Source organism: Chiloscyllium plagiosum, chromosome 9 (genome assembly GCF_004010195.1).
Source record: "Chiloscyllium plagiosum isolate BGI_BamShark_2017 chromosome 9, ASM401019v2, whole genome shotgun sequence".
NCBI classification, from domain to species: domain Eukaryota; kingdom Metazoa; phylum Chordata; class Chondrichthyes; order Orectolobiformes; family Hemiscylliidae; genus Chiloscyllium; species Chiloscyllium plagiosum.
In genome coordinates this window covers 91677337-91697338 of record NC_057718.1, presented here as the reverse complement: position 1 = coordinate 91697338, position 20002 = coordinate 91677337, and the positions used below count along the sequence as shown (strand labels likewise).

The 20002-nt window shown below is 40.0% G+C and overlaps 1 protein-coding gene across 7 annotated transcripts in view; it reads left to right on the top strand.

Moving 5' to 3' along the window:
* Positions 1-20002, top strand: part of ralgapa2 (Ral GTPase activating protein catalytic subunit alpha 2) — a 585975-nt gene that overhangs the window by 346615 nt on the left and 219358 nt on the right. The window contains exon 39 of one of the 7 annotated variants that reach the window (XM_043696534.1): positions 10189-11132. The exons of the other annotated variants lie outside the window; for them this stretch is intronic. Within the exon in view, the coding sequence (XP_043552469.1) occupies positions 10189-10290 (102 nt within the window). The 3' untranslated portion in view covers positions 10291-11132. Of the gene's footprint in view, positions 1-10188; positions 11133-20002 lie in introns of those variants that run through there. 7 annotated transcript variants of the gene reach the window in all.

Genomic DNA, 20002 nt, shown 5'->3' with positions numbered 1-20002 from the left:
ATCCAGCAACTGTATCTTTTCAATGCAAAACCCTTCACTTCACATCATGCTGTTCCTTACATATATGTTGACATTTTGTGGAATGTATCCTTTCTCACAGGATCATCCTTGAATTGTGTGGTGAAGAAACACTGTTCTCTCCTCCATTACTGCACTTAATACTTTTCTGCTGTCAAACTGTTTATCTTGACAGTCAGTTGTGCATGAGATATGATTTGACTTCACTGCATCCAAGAAACTGAAGTCATCAGTTTTGGCCTTCATCAGAATGTCAATACTGTAACCTTTTCAGTTGTTCATCCAGGCTGAAGTAGGGTACAATCACCAGTACCCTATTTGAACAGGATTTGATCTTCACATTGCACTTTCAGTTCATCACCAAGATGAATGCTAGCCTCAATCCTAGCTATACCTCTTCACCCTACAAAGGTGTCTTCCACATATCTGACCCAGAATTTGGGTTGAACTTGCGGTAAGACTGTTTGTTCTAATCTTTGCATTACCGCTTCTGCTATGAGTCCAGAGATGGGCTCTGAAACAGTCTTACCGCAAATTCAACCCAAACTCTGGGTCAGATATGTGGATGACACCTTTGTAATCATTAAAAACACAGAAATAGAGAACACACACCGGATCATCAACGCTACACTCACAGGAACCCGATTCACTAGAGAGAAAGAAAAGGACAACCAACTCCCATTCCTAGACGTGATAGTACAGAGAACACCGAGCGGAGAATTCACCACAAAGGTATACAGGAAAACCACACACACAGACCAAGTCCTGAACTACGCTAGCAACCACCCCAACACACACAAACGAAGTTGCATCAAGACACTATTCAAAAGNNNNACAAGGGTATACAGGAAAGCCACACACACAGACCAAGTCCTAAACTATGAAAGTAACTACCCCAACACACAAACGAAGCTGCATCAGGACACTATTCAAAAGGGCCACAACACACTGCAGTACACCAGAACTGCAAAAAGAAGAACACCTATACAAGGTATTCGCCAAAAACAGATACCCGCGCAACTTCATCAACAGATGCCTAAGGGAAAGACAACGGAACGAGGACATGCCGCAACCCAAAGGACTAGCCACACTACCATACATCAAAGGCATTTCCAAACTGACAGCCAGACTACTGTGACCACTAGGACTCATAACAGCACACAAACCAACAGCCACTCTCAGACAACAACTCACCAGAACGAAGGACCCGATACCCAGCATGAGCAAAAGCAATTTAGTGTACAAAATCCCATGCAAGGACTGCACAAAACACTACATAGGACAAACAGGAAGACAGCTAACGATCCGCATCCATGAACACCAACTAGCCACGAAATGACACGACCAGCTATCCTTAGTAGCCACACACGCAGATGACAAGCAACATGCATTCGACTGGGACAACACTACTATTATAGGACAAGCGAAACAGAGAACAGCAGGGAATTCCTAGAGGCATGGCACTCATCCACAGATTCAATCAATGAGCACATCGACCTGGACCCAATATACCGACCACTGCAGCGGACAGCTGGAACTGACAACCGGAAGCGGCAGATTCAAACCACTATAAATGCCAGAGGAAAGATTACAGAAGCGTTTCACAGGAGGCTCCCAAGCACTGAGGATGCCACCAAGGCAGGGGACGAAACGTCTGCAACACAAATTCCCAGCTCGGTGAACAGAACCACAACAACGAGCACCCGAGCTACAAATCTTCTCACAAACTTTCAATGCATAGAATTTAAAATGCTAAATCTAGAACTCTGATCTATAAATTGCATCCTATAATTTATCACACTACTTCTGCAATAATATCTTCCAAAAACAGCCTTTAACTCTTGTTGATGGCGGACTATTTTGATGCTGTTCCTCCTTTCTAAGCTATCTACTTAATTCCCTCCAGCTCTACGTTTAAATGAAGTTTTCTCAAAATCCTTGCTCTAACAAAGATTTCTGTTGTTTCTAATTCTGGACATTTTTGATCCTATATGAGTATTTTTTTAACATTAAGTCCATATTAATCTCCTTTAGAGAAGGAGTATCTGCCCCCCTTCACCTGCTCTGTGAGATTCCAGATCACAGCAATATGGTTGACTCTTAAAATACCTCGCAAGCTTTCAGTTTTGTCAAACGACAGCTTTGTCTAATAAAAGGAATGAAACTGGACAAATTACCCAGTGTCTACCAAAGCACCAGAAATGACGATGGCACACATGACTCTCTCGACCTTCCAAAGTTCTTTTCTCCATCATCCAGGACCACAGGCCTAAATTGAAAAAGCTGTCCCACAGATGTTGAGCACCCCCAACATTCTCTGTAAGGTCTGATTCTGTGAAAAGGACTGTGCAGACACCCTCATCATCGTCCCTGAGTATGTTCTGCCCAACCTGAAGGGCAGATTCACTGGGGTTGTGGCACACATATACAGCTGGGAGGGAGTGCCTCATTACCCTACAGCTTACGCTGTAGAAACAGGACATTGTGGTTGTCACCATCACTGCCCTAATCCTAGAACCGGCACATTAGACAATCTACGCCAGCCTCAACTAACTCTTGTCCTGCATCCCCAAGCGGGACAAGTTGATTCTCTTTGGTGACTTCAGTGTCAGAATTGTGATGGACGCAAACCTTTGGTATGGTGTGGTAGGCAACAAAGACACAGGGAAACCAAACTCCAGTGGAGTTCTTTTCCCGACTAAGTGCCTAGAACATAACCTCTTCATAACAAACACCTTGTTTCATCAGAGGAGCAAGCACAAGATCTCATGACAAACCCCGCCCCATGCACTGGCACCAAATAGACTACATCACAGTATTAGTGAAGGACCACAAAGATAGCTGCATCACCTGCGCCTTAACTGGAGCTGACAACTGCTGGTCTGCTCTACTATCTCCATCAACGTGGTCCCAAACTAGCAGAGGCAGAAACTGCTCTATCAGGAGATTCATTGTTGCTGGACTCAAAGAACCTGAGTAGAAAGACTTACTCAGGTGATTCCTCTTAACCAATGTGCTAGAACCACATAGTGCCCTCACTACCTGGCCCTTCATCATGAAGATGCTTGGCCTTTCAACCAGGAAAGACCAAGACTCATTTGAGAATGATCAGGCGATCCAGGATCTCCTACATTGCAAGTACAAGGTGTTCCTTAACTGGCAACTTCACCAAACTTGAGCAAAAGGTAACAAGTCTATAGGCAACTGAAGGCTGAGGTGCAACAAAGACTTAAAGGGTAGAAACATTGCAGGAAACTCGATAACTTGCTGACAACCACAATATGCACAGTTTCTTCAACTCAAAGAAAGCCATCTATGATTCGAGTAGCCAGGGAATTGAGAATCAAAAATGGAAAGTCGCTCCTCTGAGACCAAGAGGCAGTCAGTCCCCATTGGAGAGAAAACCGAGGATTTCTTCAACCTCGACACAATCTTTAACACAAGTACTCTTTTCTGGAAAAAAGAGAGCATGTGGGGGAATCTCAGACACCCTAATTTTGACCTCTTCAATTGTGGAAATTACATGGGCATTTCCTTACTGCCCACCTTCGGAAAAGTTATCGTGAGAATCCTCAACTGCTGACTCCCAGTAGCTGAAGAGCTCCTTGCTGCATACATGAAGACAGGCTATTTTCTGCCCAACAGATCCAAAACATGTGCAGAGAGCAGCACCAACCAGTCTACTGGCCTCCTTTGATCTCACAAAAGGCCTTTGACTCTGTAACTGTGAGGATTTTGGAATGTCTGACTCCAATTCAACTGCCCACAGAAATTAATCACCAGTCTCCTTGATGATGTGCAAGCCGTGATCCTCACTAATGTGTCCACCATAGAGGCAATATAAGTGCAAACCGAGGTCATGTCATTGTACCAGCATACTTCTCCATATTCCTTGTAGTAGCACTCTACTGCATCTGTATGAAGCTTGCAGCTGGAGTGGAGCTCTCTACAGCTCAAGGGAAAACTGTTCAACCTTCACCTCCAAACCAAAACCACTTCAACTTCTGTCATCAAACTGCCGTCTGCAGATGACACTTATATGTATGCACACTGAGGCTAAGTTAAGAGCCATCATTGACACGTTCACTGAGGTATATGAGGTAATGGGCTTGATTCTAGATGTCCATAAGACATAGGAGCAGAGATTCGGCCCATAAAGTCAATTTGCCATTCAGTCGTGGCTGATAGGTTTTTCAACACCATTTTCCCACTTTCTCCCTATAACCTTTGATCTCCTTGGCAATCAAGAACTTATCTATCTCTGTTTCAAATATACTAAATGACCTAGCCACCACAGCCTTCTGTGGTAATGAATTCCACAGATTCACCACTCTCTAGCGAAAGAAGTTTCTACTTATATCCATTCTAAAAGGTCTTCCCTTTACTCTGAGGCTGTGCCCTTGGACCCTTGTCTCTCCTGCCAATAGCAACATCTTCCCAATGTCAACTCTGTCCAGGTCGTTCAGTATTCTGAAAGTTTCAATCAGATTCCCCCCTCATCTTCTAAACTCTGAGTATAGTCCCAGAGTCCTCCATTTCTCATATGTTAAGTCTTTCATTCTTGGGATCATTCTCGTGAACCTCCTCTGGACCTACTCCAAGGCCAGTACGTCTTTCCTGGGGAATGGGGCCCGAAATTGCTCATAATGCTCTAAATATAGTCTGACTTGATCCTTCTCAAGCCTCAGAAGTACATCCCTGCTTTCATATTCGAGTCCTCTTGAGATGAATGGCAACATTGTATTTGCCTTCCTAACTACTGACTCAAACTGCAAGTTTACCTTAAGAGAAACCTGGACTAGGACTCAAGTCCTTTTGCATTTGAGATTTCTGAATTTTCTCCCCATTTAGAAAATAGTACATGCCTGTATTCTTCCTACCAAAATGCATGCCTTCATACTTTCCCTCATTGTATTCCATTTACTACTACTTTACTCATTCTCCTAACCTGTCTAAATCTTTCTGCAGCTTCCCGCCTCCTCAATGCTACCTGCCCCTCCACTTACCTTTGTATTATCTGCAGACTTAGCCAGAATGCCCTCAATTCCTTTATCCAGATCATTCATGTATAAAGTGAAAAGTTGTGGTCCCAATACTGACCCTAGAACACCACTAGTCACCGGTTTCCATCCTGAGAAAGACCCTTTTTATCACCACTCTACTTTCTGCCAGACAGCCAATCTTCTAACCATTCTAGTACCTGGCCTCTAACACCATGGGCCCTTATCTTACTCAGCAGCATCCTGTGCAGCACCTTAATCAAACCCTTATGGAAATCCAGATAGAAAACATCCATTGGCTCTCTTTGGTCTAACCTGGTCATTATCTCCTCAAAGAATTCTAACAGAATTTTCAGACATGACCTCCCCTTGATAAAACCATGCTGACTTTACCCTATTTTACCATGCCCTTCCAAATATTCAAAAATCTCATCCTTCACAATGGACTCCAAAATGTTGCCAACAGCTGAGCTCAGGCTAATTGGCCTACAATTTCCTGTCTTTTGCCTGGCTTCCTTCTTATACCGGGGATGTTACAATAGTGATTTTCTAATCATCTGAGACCCTCCCTGACTCCAGTGATATCTGAAAGATCATTACTAAAGCCTCCATTATCTCTTCAGTTATCTCCGTCAGAACTCTAGGATAGAGCCCAACTGGTCTCAGCGATTTATCCACTTTCAGACTTTTCAGTTTTTCTAGCACCTTCTCCTTGGTGATACCCCCATCGATCTCTTGAAGTTTTGGGATATTACTCATGTCTTCCATCGTGAAGACTGACACACCGAATTTATTCAGTTCGTCAGCCATTTCTTTGTTCTCCATTACTACTACTCCAGCATCATTTTGCAGCGGCCCATTGTCCACGTTTGTATCTCTTTTGTCCTTTATATATCTGAAGAAACTCTTGCAATCTTTCCTAATATTACTGGCTAACTTACCCTCATATAATCTTCTCACTCCTTATTTCTTTCTTTGTTCTCCTCTGTTGGTCTTTGTAGGCTTTCCAATCCTCTGACTTCACACTGTCCTTCACTAGAAGGCAAAGAAATCCACAGTGTGTCCTTCGACAGCATGAATCATCTTCCATTGGGAGCCTCCTCTTGGTGCAAGCAGACAGTGCCAATTAAGTCTAATATTAACTTCAGCACACCACTACAGCCTTTGGTCACCTCAAATACAGCACCAGGTTCATGGTTTACAAGGCCATGATCCCCACCTTTCTGTACTCATCTGAAACATGGACCATGTACAGCAGACCTCTCAAGTCCCTGGAGAGTTATCACCAGTGCACCCTTCACAAAATCCCAGGCAAATATCCTTAGTATGGAGGCAATGGTCACGCACGACTAGCAGTGATGAGTGGGCTCACATTGTCTACGTACCTGACATAAGGCTCCCTAAGTTAATGATAAAGACTAGGAGGGCAGAGGAAGTGCAACCACTGACACCTTGAAAGCCTCCCTCAACACATGCAACAGAATGTAATCTGGGGGATTTCAATATCCTTCACCAAGACTGGTGCATGTGTAGGCAGTTTTCCATAATGTCATGTTTCCAAGCAAATCCTGAGTTGTAGATTCACCTGGGAGAATCTCATTTTTTTAGTTATACCTGGTATTCATGCTGGCATGTCCATCCCACTCTTCTTTGAAGCTGATCCCTGCTTGCCAAACAACATAAACATCATGTCCTGCTCAGAGCTAAGTGACCTCATCATCAAGTTGTGAATGGACAACTACATTGGACGATTTGACAGTGGATATTTAAATAACTCATTGGAGGAGGAGGTTGCACAAATATTTCTATCCTGAATGATAGCAGAAGACAAGATTGAAACATTTGCATTTTCAGCCAGAAGTACAAATGGAAGATCCAACCCTGTCTCCCTAAGAGGTCCCCATCAGTACAGATGCCAGGCCCACTTCAGTTAATGCCATGTGAAATAAAGAAATTGCTGAAGGTGCTGGATGTTGCAAAGGCCCTGACAATATTCCTACAGACCTTGCTGTACTCCAGACCTTGCTGCAACCCTAACCAAGCTCTTCCAATACAGCCAGAACAAAGGCATCTACTTAACAATGTGAACAAGTGCCCACATATCTTGTACACGCACAGCATGATAAATTCAACCAAACCAATCTCTACCCGACCAAGCCAATTTCTGCCCACTTAGCTCCTAACCTCGTTACAGCCTTGGTCCAAACGTGGACAGTGAGGGTCACTGCCCTTGACATTGAGACAGCATTTGAGCATGAAATCAAGGTGCCCTAACAAAGCTGAAGTAACTGTCACTAATTGGAATCAAACCTGACACAAATAAAAGTAGTGCCGTTGTTCAAGCCAATCATATCTGTCTCAGTTCCTCAGTTTAGATATTTTAATCAACATGTTCAGATGTGTTATGATTCACTGTGGAGCAAGTGGGATTCAAACTCAAATCTGTGGCTCAGAGGCAGGAAAAGAACTACTACTATTATTACAAGAGCCCCAATTTCTCCATTCAGTGTTCTGGGCTTGTAAACCTTCAGCTGCTTCATCAATGACCTCCTATCTATCGTAAGACCAGAATTGGGGGTATTCACTGATGATTGCTGTATTCAGCAACTGTTCAGATACTGAAGCAGTTCCTGTTCAAATGGAGGAGGATCCACAAAACACTCATGCTTGGCAAGTAATAGTCATACCACACAAGTACTGGGCAGTGAACACCTCCAACAAGAGATAATTCAATCATCACTCCTTGATATTCAATGGCATCACCACTGCTGAAATCTCCACTATTTGGATTCAGGGGTTACCATTGACAAGAAATTGAACTGGCCCAGCCATAAAAATACAATGGTTTCAACACCTGGTCTGAGGCTCAAAATTCAATGGTGAGTCATTCCCCTCCTCGATACTTAAAACCTGTTCTTGATCTTCAAGGACAAGTCAGGAGTGCGATGGGATATTCTCCACCTACCTGGATCGGTGTAACTCTAACAACATTGAAGAAGCTTAACACATCCAGGACAAAGCATTCCATCTAACGTCTGCAGCAGTCAGTCTTTCCAGTCCCAATGTACAATGGCAACAGTGTGCACCACGTGCAGGATGCACTGCAGCAACTCACCAAGGCTACTTACAGAGCACCTTATATACCTGCAATGTCACACACCTGAAAGGACAATGGCAGCACATGAATGGGAATATCACCACCTGTAAGTGCCCTTCAGGCCCCACACAATTCTGATTGTATTGCTGTACCTTCAGTATTGCTGGGTCAAAATCCTGGAAGTCCCTTCCGATTGGCATTGGGGATGTACCAACACATGGACTGCTGTGTTTGAAGAGAGCAGTTCACCTCTATTTTTGCAAGGGCATTTAGGAGTATACAATTAATGCAGGCCTGGGCTGCGCTGTTTACTTTCTATGAATTAATTATTAAAAAATTTTAAGAGCAATTGTAAGGTTCTTTCAGACTATCGGGAAGCAATATTAAAAATCATTTGGAATTTCATGAAGATTCACGCAGCCCTATAAGATATCCAGCTGTCTCTGAAGAGTTCACTGAAGTCTTAAATTGTACAAGAACTCTTGAACAACATTTTTTTTTCACAACACAACTTCCTGTTCTAGCCAAATGGCCATTAGTAATATCATGCTGCAACCCAGCGATGTCTGAAATTTTTATACAACTGACATGAGAAGCTTGACATCTTGTAACTAGATGATTCCACATGGTAACTTCTTTTTTCTAGAGCTGATTATTTGTTGTTATAGATTCTGTCACTGTCAAAGGCATTAAAAAGTACTTCTGGAAATATTCCACCCCCACCCTTGGATAATATTGGAAAAATAACATTAGAACAGCGATGTTAAATCTTCAATTTTTTTGTTTGCTTTGTGTTTGAACAGTCATCTTATACTTTATATATTTATTTGTTCATTAACTGTGTAGACTTGTTTTTGCATTCCATGGATCTTTTAAAGTACTTCCAAAACCTCAGAGAAAAGCAAAATAATTTTGTGTCTTTTATTCTGTGGAAAAGAGGTATTGCAACTCTGATGCTTAAGAATAAATGAAGCCCCAATGCCACGTCTCTACATTAAAAATAAATTGCTATCTTCCAGCCTTTTTCAGAGCAATTTACTACTATTTTTGGTCTCTCTTGTTCCCATTTTAATACAAGAGACAATTCTTGATCTGTGACCCAAGTTACCAGAGCAAACAGTTGAACAGTTGTGGCAGCATCACAGCTAAATGTTTTTATTTTATTTGTTTCACTAAGCTCAGCAATAAGGCCAGTTGTAAGGTCCTTTCAGTTGCCCCACCAGTGTTCAACTGGTTGAACGTAAAAGAGTAAGCACAACCAGGACTCTCCTTACTTGTATACTTACTGCTGTTACCAGCTCAACAATTGGAAGAGGTGCTTAGAACTGTCAGATGATCAATTTGATCTGTTGGCCACATTTGTACTACTATGTTGTTACTAATTCTAAATAATGCAATAACTTCCTCATTACGAAAACAATTTGCTTAGCTGGACAAGCAGGACAGCTCAATGTAACTGTACATGGTGCATTGATTTTTAAAGTCACAATGCCACCTACCAGTACACTAACAGGAATTTAAGAATGTTCTTGTGGAATACCATGTTGTCTGTCTCACTGACTGAGCAAGCTAACTGCTAATATGCAAAATTGTATTATACGAAGAAATAATACTGAGTAATTCCTGAAAGCTCTTATTTCAGTTCTGAAGGAATATATGTCCTTGTCCTCAATGTGCAAGGCCTATTCTTATATGAATGCAATATTCACAGAATATTAAGAGCAATTACAGATGCTGGATGGCGTCAGTCATGTTATCAAGTCATACCCAATGGATATCACCATGTGTCTGCTTGAGTGTAGTTGCAATAGCAGACAGTAGACATTCAATAATATTTTGATATTAGATTGAGTTTAATGAATCCTTGAAAAAGAGATTGAGGTTAAATACATTCTTGGATATGTTGAAGACTCTGAATCTAGACATAATTATATTGGGTAAATTGAAGATAATGACTTAACCTTGAGTGACCTAAAGCGCTAAGTTTCATTCCTTTTCTTGGAAATCATATAAAATATTCTTGAGTATGAGTATAGACATTGACTAATCAGAGTTTGTTCTTGGTATTATCAGGCAAGGTCCCAGAGGACTGGAAAATGGCTAATGGAACACCCCTGTTTCAGAAGGGAAGGAGGCAGAAGAAAGGAAACTATACCTGACCTCTGTTGTTCATAAGATTTTAGAGTCCATTGTTATGCATGAGATTACAGAATACTTGGGAACTACATGGTAATGTCAGGCTTCATCAAGGGGAGGTCATGCCTGATAAATCTGTTAGAATTCTTTGAGGAGGTAACAATCAAGCTAGACAAAGGAGAGTCAGTGGACATGATCAATTTGGATTTCCTTTGACAAGGTGCCACGTAGGAAGCTTTTAAATAAGATGAGAACTCATCGAGTTAGGGATGCGATTGTGGCATGGATTAGAGGATTGGCTGACTGGTAGAGAATAGGGATAAACAGGATTTTTTTCAGGATGGCAGCCAGTGACTTGTGGTCTGCAAGGGTCCATGTTGGGTCTGCATATATTCATGTTATATGTTGACAGTCGGGTCAAAGGAGCTGAGGGCATTGTTGCTACGTTTGCAGGTGATACAAAGATAGATGGAGGGACAATGTGTGTTGAGGAAATGATGCTGCAGAGTGACTTGGATAGACGAGGAGTGAGAGCAGAGAAGTGGCAGATGGAATACCATGTGGGAAAGTGAAAGATTATGCCTTGTAGGAGGAAAAATAGAAAGTGTAGACTATTTTCTAAATGGGAAGGGCTTCAGAAATCTGAAGCACAAACATAACGTTGGAATCCTAGTTCAGGATTCTCTTGAGGTTGACATGCAAGTTCAATTGGCAGGAAGATAAATGCAATGTTAGCATTCATTTCAAGAGGTCTAGAATACAAGACCTGAGATGTACTACTGAGACTGTGCAAGGCTCTCATCAAAGTGCATTTGGGATATTGTGAACAGTTTCGGGCCTTGTATTTAAGGAAGCATTTGCTGGCCTTAAAAGGGAATCTAGAGGAGTTTTACATGAATGATCCCAGGGATGAAGAGCTTGTCATATGAGTGGTTGAGGACTCTAGGTTTGTATTTGATGGCATTTAGAAAGATGATGGGCTGTGTCATTGAAACTTACAGAATACTGAGAAGCCTCGATAGAGTACGCATACAGAAGATGTTTCAGCTAGTAGGAGAGATTCAGACCCAATGGTATAGCCTCATGGTGAACAGATGATCCTTTAGAACTGAGATGAGAAGGAACTTCTTCAGCCCTGTGGTGATCATTGCATAGAAGGCTGTGGGCCCAGTCACTGTATTTAAGATGCAAATGGCTTCCTAAGTAGTAAGGGGATCAAAGGTTATGGGGAGAAGACAGAAGAATAGAGTTTGGAGCACAACAACCATGTTAGAATATTGGAGCAGACCAAATGGCCTAAATTGCTCCTGTATGTTATGGTCTTATTAAGCAAACGTGATGTAAGTTTGCAGGGCATAACAAAGTTATGTGATTTTTTTAAGGCAGCATGGTGGCTCAGTGGTTAGCATGGTTGCCTCACAGCATCAGGGACCGGCTTCAATTCCAACCTTGGGTGACTCTTGTGTGGAGTTTGCACATCCTCCCCATGTCTACGTAGGTTTCCTCTCTCAGTCCAAAGATATGTAGGTTAGGTAGATTGACTGTTAAATCGTCTGCAGTGCCCTTTGAAGGCTCTTGCCCAAAACATCGATTCTCCTGCTCCTCCGAAGCTGCCTGACCTGCTGTGCTTTACCAGCACCCACACTCCGCTCTGATCTCCAGCATCTGCAGTCCTCACTTTCTCTTCGTGACCAGGGATGTGTAGGCTAGATGGGTTGGCCGTGGTACAATGCGGGGTTACAGGGATAGGATATAGGTATAGGATGCTCTTCAGAGGTGAATGCAGACTCGATAGACCAACTTGTCTCTTTCTGCACTGAAATTCTTGAAATATTTTACCTCATTAATCAAAGTGACAAGAATTGCTACTGCAAACAAGAGGACATTAGGGCAAGTTTGGTTAAAGGGATGTAAGGAGTGTATTAAAGGAGAAGGGAAGAATAGAGTTGGTTAGGGATGATATAATCATGCTTATGACCCTGGCAGCCAAAGGCATATTTGCCAACGGTGAGCTGAAGGTGCTGGGGATGGACAAGAGACCGTGGTTGGAAGAACCTCGCATTCTTGGCGGGTTGACGGGCTGCAGAAGGTTACAGAGATGAGGAGGACAACTAATTTTGATCCAATTTTTAGGGATTGGAACAAGTGCAAGTTGGAATACAGTGGTATGACTTGTTGCAAGTAATGAATTTTGAATGTTTAAGTTTTTAGATGGTGGGAGATCTTTCAGGCAAACATTAAAATAATTTAATCAAGAGGTAGCAAAAGCATAGGTGAGAATGCCAGTAGAAAATGGATAGCTGCATGGCCAGAGAGGTGTTATGTTACAAAGGTGAAAGCAGATCGTCTTTGTGATGGAATGGGTATAATTGTACTTTTCAAAAGTTGAGTGTCAGTAGTTGAATATTCCCAACGCTTTTGATGATAAAGATTTAAATGAATTTAGATAACTAATGATTGCGAGGGAAAACTTTGAATTGTATTGAGGACAGTCTGTTCCATCAAGATCTTGACTTATTTTTTTTTACAGAGGTGGTGCTAAAAATACAAGAATTTGTCTTTTATCTTAATTTATTAAAGAAAAACATGACCCACATTTGAACACTGAATGTCGATAAGAAATTTGATGAAGTAGCATGCAAATATTTATTGGCTACTTGTAAAAGTTGGATTTGAATTTTGAAAATGACATCTTGCTGCAGTGATTTTAGCAGCAATTTCATATTGTTCAATAGGGGATCTGCAGCAAAACTGTCTTATAGGGCACTCTATGTCCAGAGATCGACATGTTGGAATAACGGATAATAAATTAGCATGTGCGGGTTTATTTAACTGAACAAAATTCATTCACTATATAATTTTATCCTTTAGCATAATGGGGACCTATAACTCTTAAGCTATACATGATTTGTTCAATAATGTGCTAGGAATTATAGCATGAGACCAGTTTTGAGAATGGCTATGCAAGAAAAATGTGAAGTATCACATGGATTCCAGTAAAAGTCATGCTAAGTATTTTGCTTCCAGACATTGAAGCCCTTTAATTCATTGTAAGCTCTGTGGGAAATGCAGCTTTCATTTTTGTTTTAATTGCATTCATTAAATAATTTGAAATATCTCTACCTTTCATCCTAATAAAGTATCTGTATAAGGTGCAACTTCATTTTTTTTCTCCTCATTATCTATATTAGATTTCAAAAGTGGGATAAGTCATTTCTCTAGCCATACCACCATAACAATTGATTGTGGTCTTGAAAATTATTTTCAATGTTGTACTTACAAATGATGTTTTCTGTGCTTTCCCAATGTGTATCCATTTCTGGCTCTAAAGTCTGCATCAATTCGTGTGACAGATGGCCACAGCTAAGGCCTCTGCTGCATTTTACTGTATTTTGTGCTGTGCATGTTCTGCCAAATTCTTTTGGAGATCCAAGAAATTGATGTTCCAGCAGCTTGAGCAATCCAGAAAGCCTGAAGCAACAATAAATTGTATGGTCAAGGCCAAATAGCATGCAGGGTTGGCTTTCAACTGTTGTTCTCAACACATCCACTAGAAAACTGGGGCCATCAGGAAAAATCAGATTAACTCAAGGTTTCTTCCTCTGGATTGAAGTTAACAATAGCATAAGCATTTGTTTTCCTCAAAAATTGTGTAAAGCAGGAATCCAGTTTCTGACAATTGATTAATTCTTAATGTCAATCAAATTTTCTGCACAAGGAATATAATTCTAGGCCTGCCATTGGTTCCAGAGATTTCATAATTAAACTATGTTTGCATATTTAGCCCTTTGCTCTAGGCATCAGAAGTAGACACTTCATGCCAGTTCCAATTTCTTCTTATTGAATCTCCTGAAGTATGAGCCACATGATTAAAATTCTTTGTTTGAGAAAAATTGGTATTGAGTAACTTGAGACTATTTAATATGCAAGACTAAAATACTATATTTGACCTTAGTAGCGCAATGACATTTTAAAGCCTTCCCCTTCTGTCAGTTGGTGCTGTATAAGAGCAAAACATCTTCCTGCTGGAAAAGTATTTAAACAAATGCTAAAAACTATTTAGAAAGGTTTATGATCTTCAAAGATCTGATTTTAACAAAAAAACAGACAGAAGTAAAGTCGCAGTTGTCCTACCAGATCGTAGGGCTGGTCTCATTAGACAGAGATATGACCTGGGGCGATTTAACCTGAGCGTCCCAAGCTTCAGGCAGAGGGAGAGGTTGAGAATGGGAGTTCTTCATAGTAACCTCAGCTGGTGTGGGAACTGAACCCACACTGTCAGGATCACTCTGCTTCTCAAACTGGCTGTTCACCTACCTGAGCTAACCAACTCCTGAAAGATCTAATTATGGAAATAAGATAAAACTTGAAGAGTAGCACTAAGAAATTTGAGAGCTCACCATTTTAGTGCTGTAATACTTTTTGAATCCATCTAATATACTTTCCGAGGAGCAATATACCAGCTATTTTCCGAACTACTGACATACAACAGAGTTCTTACTTGCACAAAGTAGACCGAGATCAGAATTTAATATGAAGAATGAGGAAAACCATTTCTAAACTATGCAACTAACAGTCTACCTTCAACAATGTTCCTTTAAATTAGCTTAAATCAATAAGCAAGCTTCAAGTGTCTAATATGGCCAGATTCAAGATCTTGTCATATTTTGCATTAACCAGAAGAGGTTTTCTTCCTTCTCTGGGTTATCCAAAGTAAGATGTTAACTCAGATGTGGAAGATGCTGTAAGATACTGGAGACAAAATGTGCCCTTTGTATTCCCGAAAGAAATTGAAAAAAGAACTTCACTCTGTTAAAATGTTTCACAAATATTTCTGTGGTCTACGTGTTGAGATTTAACCTAGACTGACAGCAAATTGAAAGGAAGGAACTGGTTAGGAATGATGGATATTGTAGTTCTTGTGGACTCTGCCATTTAAATTACATTTCTTAATCAAATTACTTCTTTTATCAGGTTACAGAATCCATGGAAACAAGCATACTTGTGGACATGGTTCCAAATATGCTGCTTATTTGTTAACTCATGTTAGTTGACACATAAGACGTGTGGACAAATGTTAAATTGAAATGTCTTTTTTAAATTGAGGTATTAGCATAGGAGAATTTTCTAATTGAATAGCTTTCACTTTTGTTTGAAGTATGTGCTATTTTTGTTCTCTTGAGGTGCACTGTTTGAATTTTTTTTGTCTTCATTAATTAAGTGATACAATTATCATGAACCGCAACATAACCTTTCCTCGAATAATGCCTTACTTGGGAAAAATAGAAAGACTTTCAATGCATAAGTTTCCACACGTCACAGATGTCTGGAAGCTACTGAAAATAATGATAGCAAAAGCTGCCTGCAGAATGGGACACAGCATTTTATAGGTTCAATTATCTAAAAATACTAGGGACATAGCACGAGTACCCCAGGACATAGGTTCATTCAGCTTGCATCTAATTGAATAAAACTAATTCTCATCCTTTTGGTGTCAAATTTTATGCTTTCACAGTCTTGTTTTGCAAATATTTCCAGATATAAAGGTAAAATAATATCAAATCTTTAAAAATAAACTTCCATTTAATTTATCATCAATGGATATGTCCCTTTCAGTTATTTAATTCAGGTTCTATTTTATTACCCATGTTACAATATTATCCATTCTTAAATTCATCAATGATTTCATTCCTGTTTCAAAATTCCACTTTTTCAGAGTCATTTTCTAAATTATTGAAGTAATAAATCCAAAAAAAACTACCATTGACTGGAAACAATATTGCTGTCTAAAATTGGCAGGGAGAACTGCCATTAGTTGATACAGAAGAACTGGGCTCAAATCTATTCTCAGCAAAAACAGCATGCAATTTTGTGTTTAATGGAAGGAAAATAGGTGCGTGTGTAGAGTTAGCTTTGTTCTATTCAAAAAGTGACCTTAGGTTTTGTCATCTGAACTAAAGTACGTTGTCCAATTCCACTAGTTCTGTTGATGCCATACAGTAATCATAGTAATGTATTCTTCAAGAAGTTTGAGAATAAACTGAAACCTTAAAACATACTTACCATGAATGTTATGCACTTATGTCTAAAGACGACTGTAAAACTACTTGGTAGAAAATGCAAAATAGAATCTTGCAAGAAAGGTTTGTTTTATTTTAGGCATGTATTTTAATTTGAACTAAATTTGCTTGTTTCCATCAAGATATTCAGGTCACAATCTGCCAGAATTATATTGACAAGAGCTGCTTGGAAAGACAGCTGTCAGATGCAGATGTTGGACAAATCTGAATTCTTGTTGAAATGTGTTGCCAACTCTAATTAGATAAATTCCCTGGGTAAAAGATTTTTTTTAATTCCTTTTGTCTGCTTATTTAATGACTGTCGCAGTCATCCAGTAATAATTGCAAGACAGAAGAATAAATAGGTGGGATTCATTTGTTTCCTGTACATCCAGGTCGAGCTGGAAAATTTTGTGGCTTCAAATACTGATGTTTGTTGGTAGCCTCTCCTTGCGTTACTTTCATTTTATTGCACTGGATGGTTAATTATGCCAAATAAAACAACTGTTGCACCATTTGCTGCTTCTTTTGAAAAGTATTTCTGTCACTTTGCTTCTCTCTGTCCTAACTCTGTTCCCACCAGTTACGCACATAGCGAAATCAGCTCTTGCATCCTTGTGTTATAAAATGCATATGAAATATTTTTCCACCTTGACACTTTGTCTACTATCTTAGTTTTGTTTTCATCTTGTACTCCAGGAAATTTTCAGTTAAAACAGCACAGTTCACTCATGTTGGAATACAGCTATGATTGAAGGAAATCAGGGAAGATTTGCAATATTATGGCATGAACACAAAACAATTTACTTCAAAATCATTGAGACTGAGAATGTATTTATACTGCAGCTATTGTTCTGAAGCTCCAGTATCAAACATTATCTCATTCATATTGCCTTGCTCAGATTGGACGACTTCCACCCAGGCAAAAGTTTACAGACTTGCAGAGTTCCTTTCCCAGAAATAAAACTTTTAAACAGATCAAAAGCACAAACATGAGTACTCGTGAAGCTAGTTTAACATTGCAGCGAAGTTATGCTCCTCGCAGAGTCAAGCTCATGCAACCTCCTTTAAAGGATTTCTCAGTTCTCTTTCAGATTAAGGAAGTTGCATACAGCTTTTAAAAACCTCAACTAAGTACGTTCTTCAAGTTCTGATCAGGTATTCAAGAAGCAATCTCCAGCTATACATTCATTCCAGAGCAGAGGCTGCCATAGTACCACAATACAGTGAAAAAAGATTAAATGTTTTCACTAGTGGATGATAATATAAAATGAAAAGCAAAAGCTTTTTCAATTGCACAGGTGAAAGAAAATTAGCATGAGCTGGTAAAGGAAATACATGAAAAAATTATGAGTAGCAAAGATCACACTGGAGGTTTTTACAGGTATATTTAAAGAAAGAGGATGGCAAAGAGGTAAGTGGGCCCCTTAAAGACAAAAGCATATGACACTTTTGTTTAAAGTAAGGAGAGTAGGATAAAGTGGCAGAGAAATATAAAAGTGCACTTTAAGGAGGGGCTTAAACTTTAAAACAAAAGGTATTAGAGAAATAAAAAGGACTATCCAATAACTCAACATTTTTAGCATTATAAATCTCAAGGCATTTCACAGAACCATTATAAAACAAAATGTGACACCAAGCCACAGAAATTAACATCTCAGATGGCCAAAAGCTAAATCGGAGGGATACCTTTTAAAGAGTGTCTTAAGGGAAGGAAGTAGACAGGCAGAAAAGTTTGGAGATGAAATCCGAGAGGGCAATTTAAATTGGCAATGCTGAAGATACCAAAAAAAAATGAACTTTGATATCCCAATGTTGGAACTGGAGGAGATTACAGACATGTGGATAGGCAAGAACATGAGGAATTTGAAAACAAAAATAAGCATGTTAAAATCAAGGCTTACTTGATTTAGGTTAGTGAACATGAGTCAAACGCAGTCTGAGTTAGGGCACAGGCAAAAATGTTTTGATTTCCTTCAAATTTGCAAAGGGAGACCAAGCAAGCATACGTTGAAGTAGCCAAGACTAGAGAATAAAAGGAACAAAATTCTCTCCATTGTCAAATGGATGCCATCCTAGGATATTAAAAGAAATAGAAAGGAAATCCGAATGCTCCAGTCATGCCTTTGAAAACTCCAGTTCAAGAATTACCCTCTTGTGATTGGGAAAATGCATATCATTAGGCTACAAGTGAGGTAAAAGAAATGGAAGAAGCTATATGACTGTTCATCTTGCATCAGTTACAGGCAAGTTATTAGAATTTAAGGTGGAAAGTTTGAATACTTGGGTTAATGTGAATGAGACATAAAGAGCCAGATTGGATTTAAAATGAGTAAGCCATGTCGAACAGACCTAGCTGAATTTTTTTGAAAAGGTATCAAATGGTGAATAAAGGAGTGTCTATGAACATTATCTAGAAAATATTCAGCTAGGTTCCACATAAGGGATAAGACAAAATTGAGACCAGGAGGGAGATAGAAAATGGATTAGGAGATTTCAAACGGAGGATAAGGATAATTGGTATGTACTCCCAACTGATAGGATGTGCTTATTGGTGTTCCCTGAGGATCAGTACTGGGATCTCAGTTTTTCAAGTATTTATAAATGACTTGGATAAAGGAACAGGGAACCCTATATCCAGATTTGCTGATGATTCCAATTTAGTTGGTGCTGAAAGAGCATAGTTGGAATTTGGAAGGTGCAAAAGGGCACAAATGATTACATTAATAGAGAAAACAGTGGCAAATGACCTTGGAATTGTGGGATGTCTTTCGTATTATACTAAAGGAAGGTAGAGCAGATTATTTATCAAATGGCGTGAAGCTAGGACAGAGATTTAGAATTACAAGGACAGAAATCATTACTGGGTAGGTGCAAAAATAATTTAAAAAGCTAATGGAACATTGGCCTTTATCTCAAAGTGGCTGAATACAAAAAGGTAGAAGCTGTGTTCATGCTAAAGGAAGCTCTTGTTATGCAGAGCACTGCACTCCATTTTGTGCACTGCATATAAGGAAGGATAGATGAGCCTTGAATGTAGCATTGATTGACCAGAATGATACTTGGCAGAGGGGATTAAATTATGAGGACAGATTGCATTGACTGGGATTGCATTCACTTGAGTATAGAAGGTTAAAGGACTATTTAACTGAGATGTTTAAGATGATTAAAGGAATTGATACGATTGAGAGAATTATTTTAGAGTCGTAGAGATGTACAGCATGGAAACAGACCCTTCGGTCCAACCCGTCAATGCCGAACAGATATCCCAAATCAATCTAGTCCCACCAGCCACCACCCGGCCCATATCCCTCTAACCCTTCCTATTCATGTACCCATCCAAATGCCTCTTAAATGTTGCAATTGTACCAGCCTCCACCACATCCTCTGGCAGCTCATTCCATACACGTACCACCCTCTGCATGAAAAAGTTGCCACTTGGGTCTCTTTTATATCTTTCCCCTCTCACCCTAAACCTATGCTCTCTAGTTCTGGGCTTCCCAACCCCAGGGAAAAGACTTTGTCTATTTATCCTATCCATGCCCCTCATAATTTTGTAAACCTCTATAAGGTCACCGCTCAGCCTCCGATGCTCCAAAGAAAACAGCCCCAGCCTGTTCAGCCTCTCCCTGTAGCTCAGATCCTCCAACCCTGGCAACATCCTTGTAAATCTTTTCTGAACCCTTTCAAGT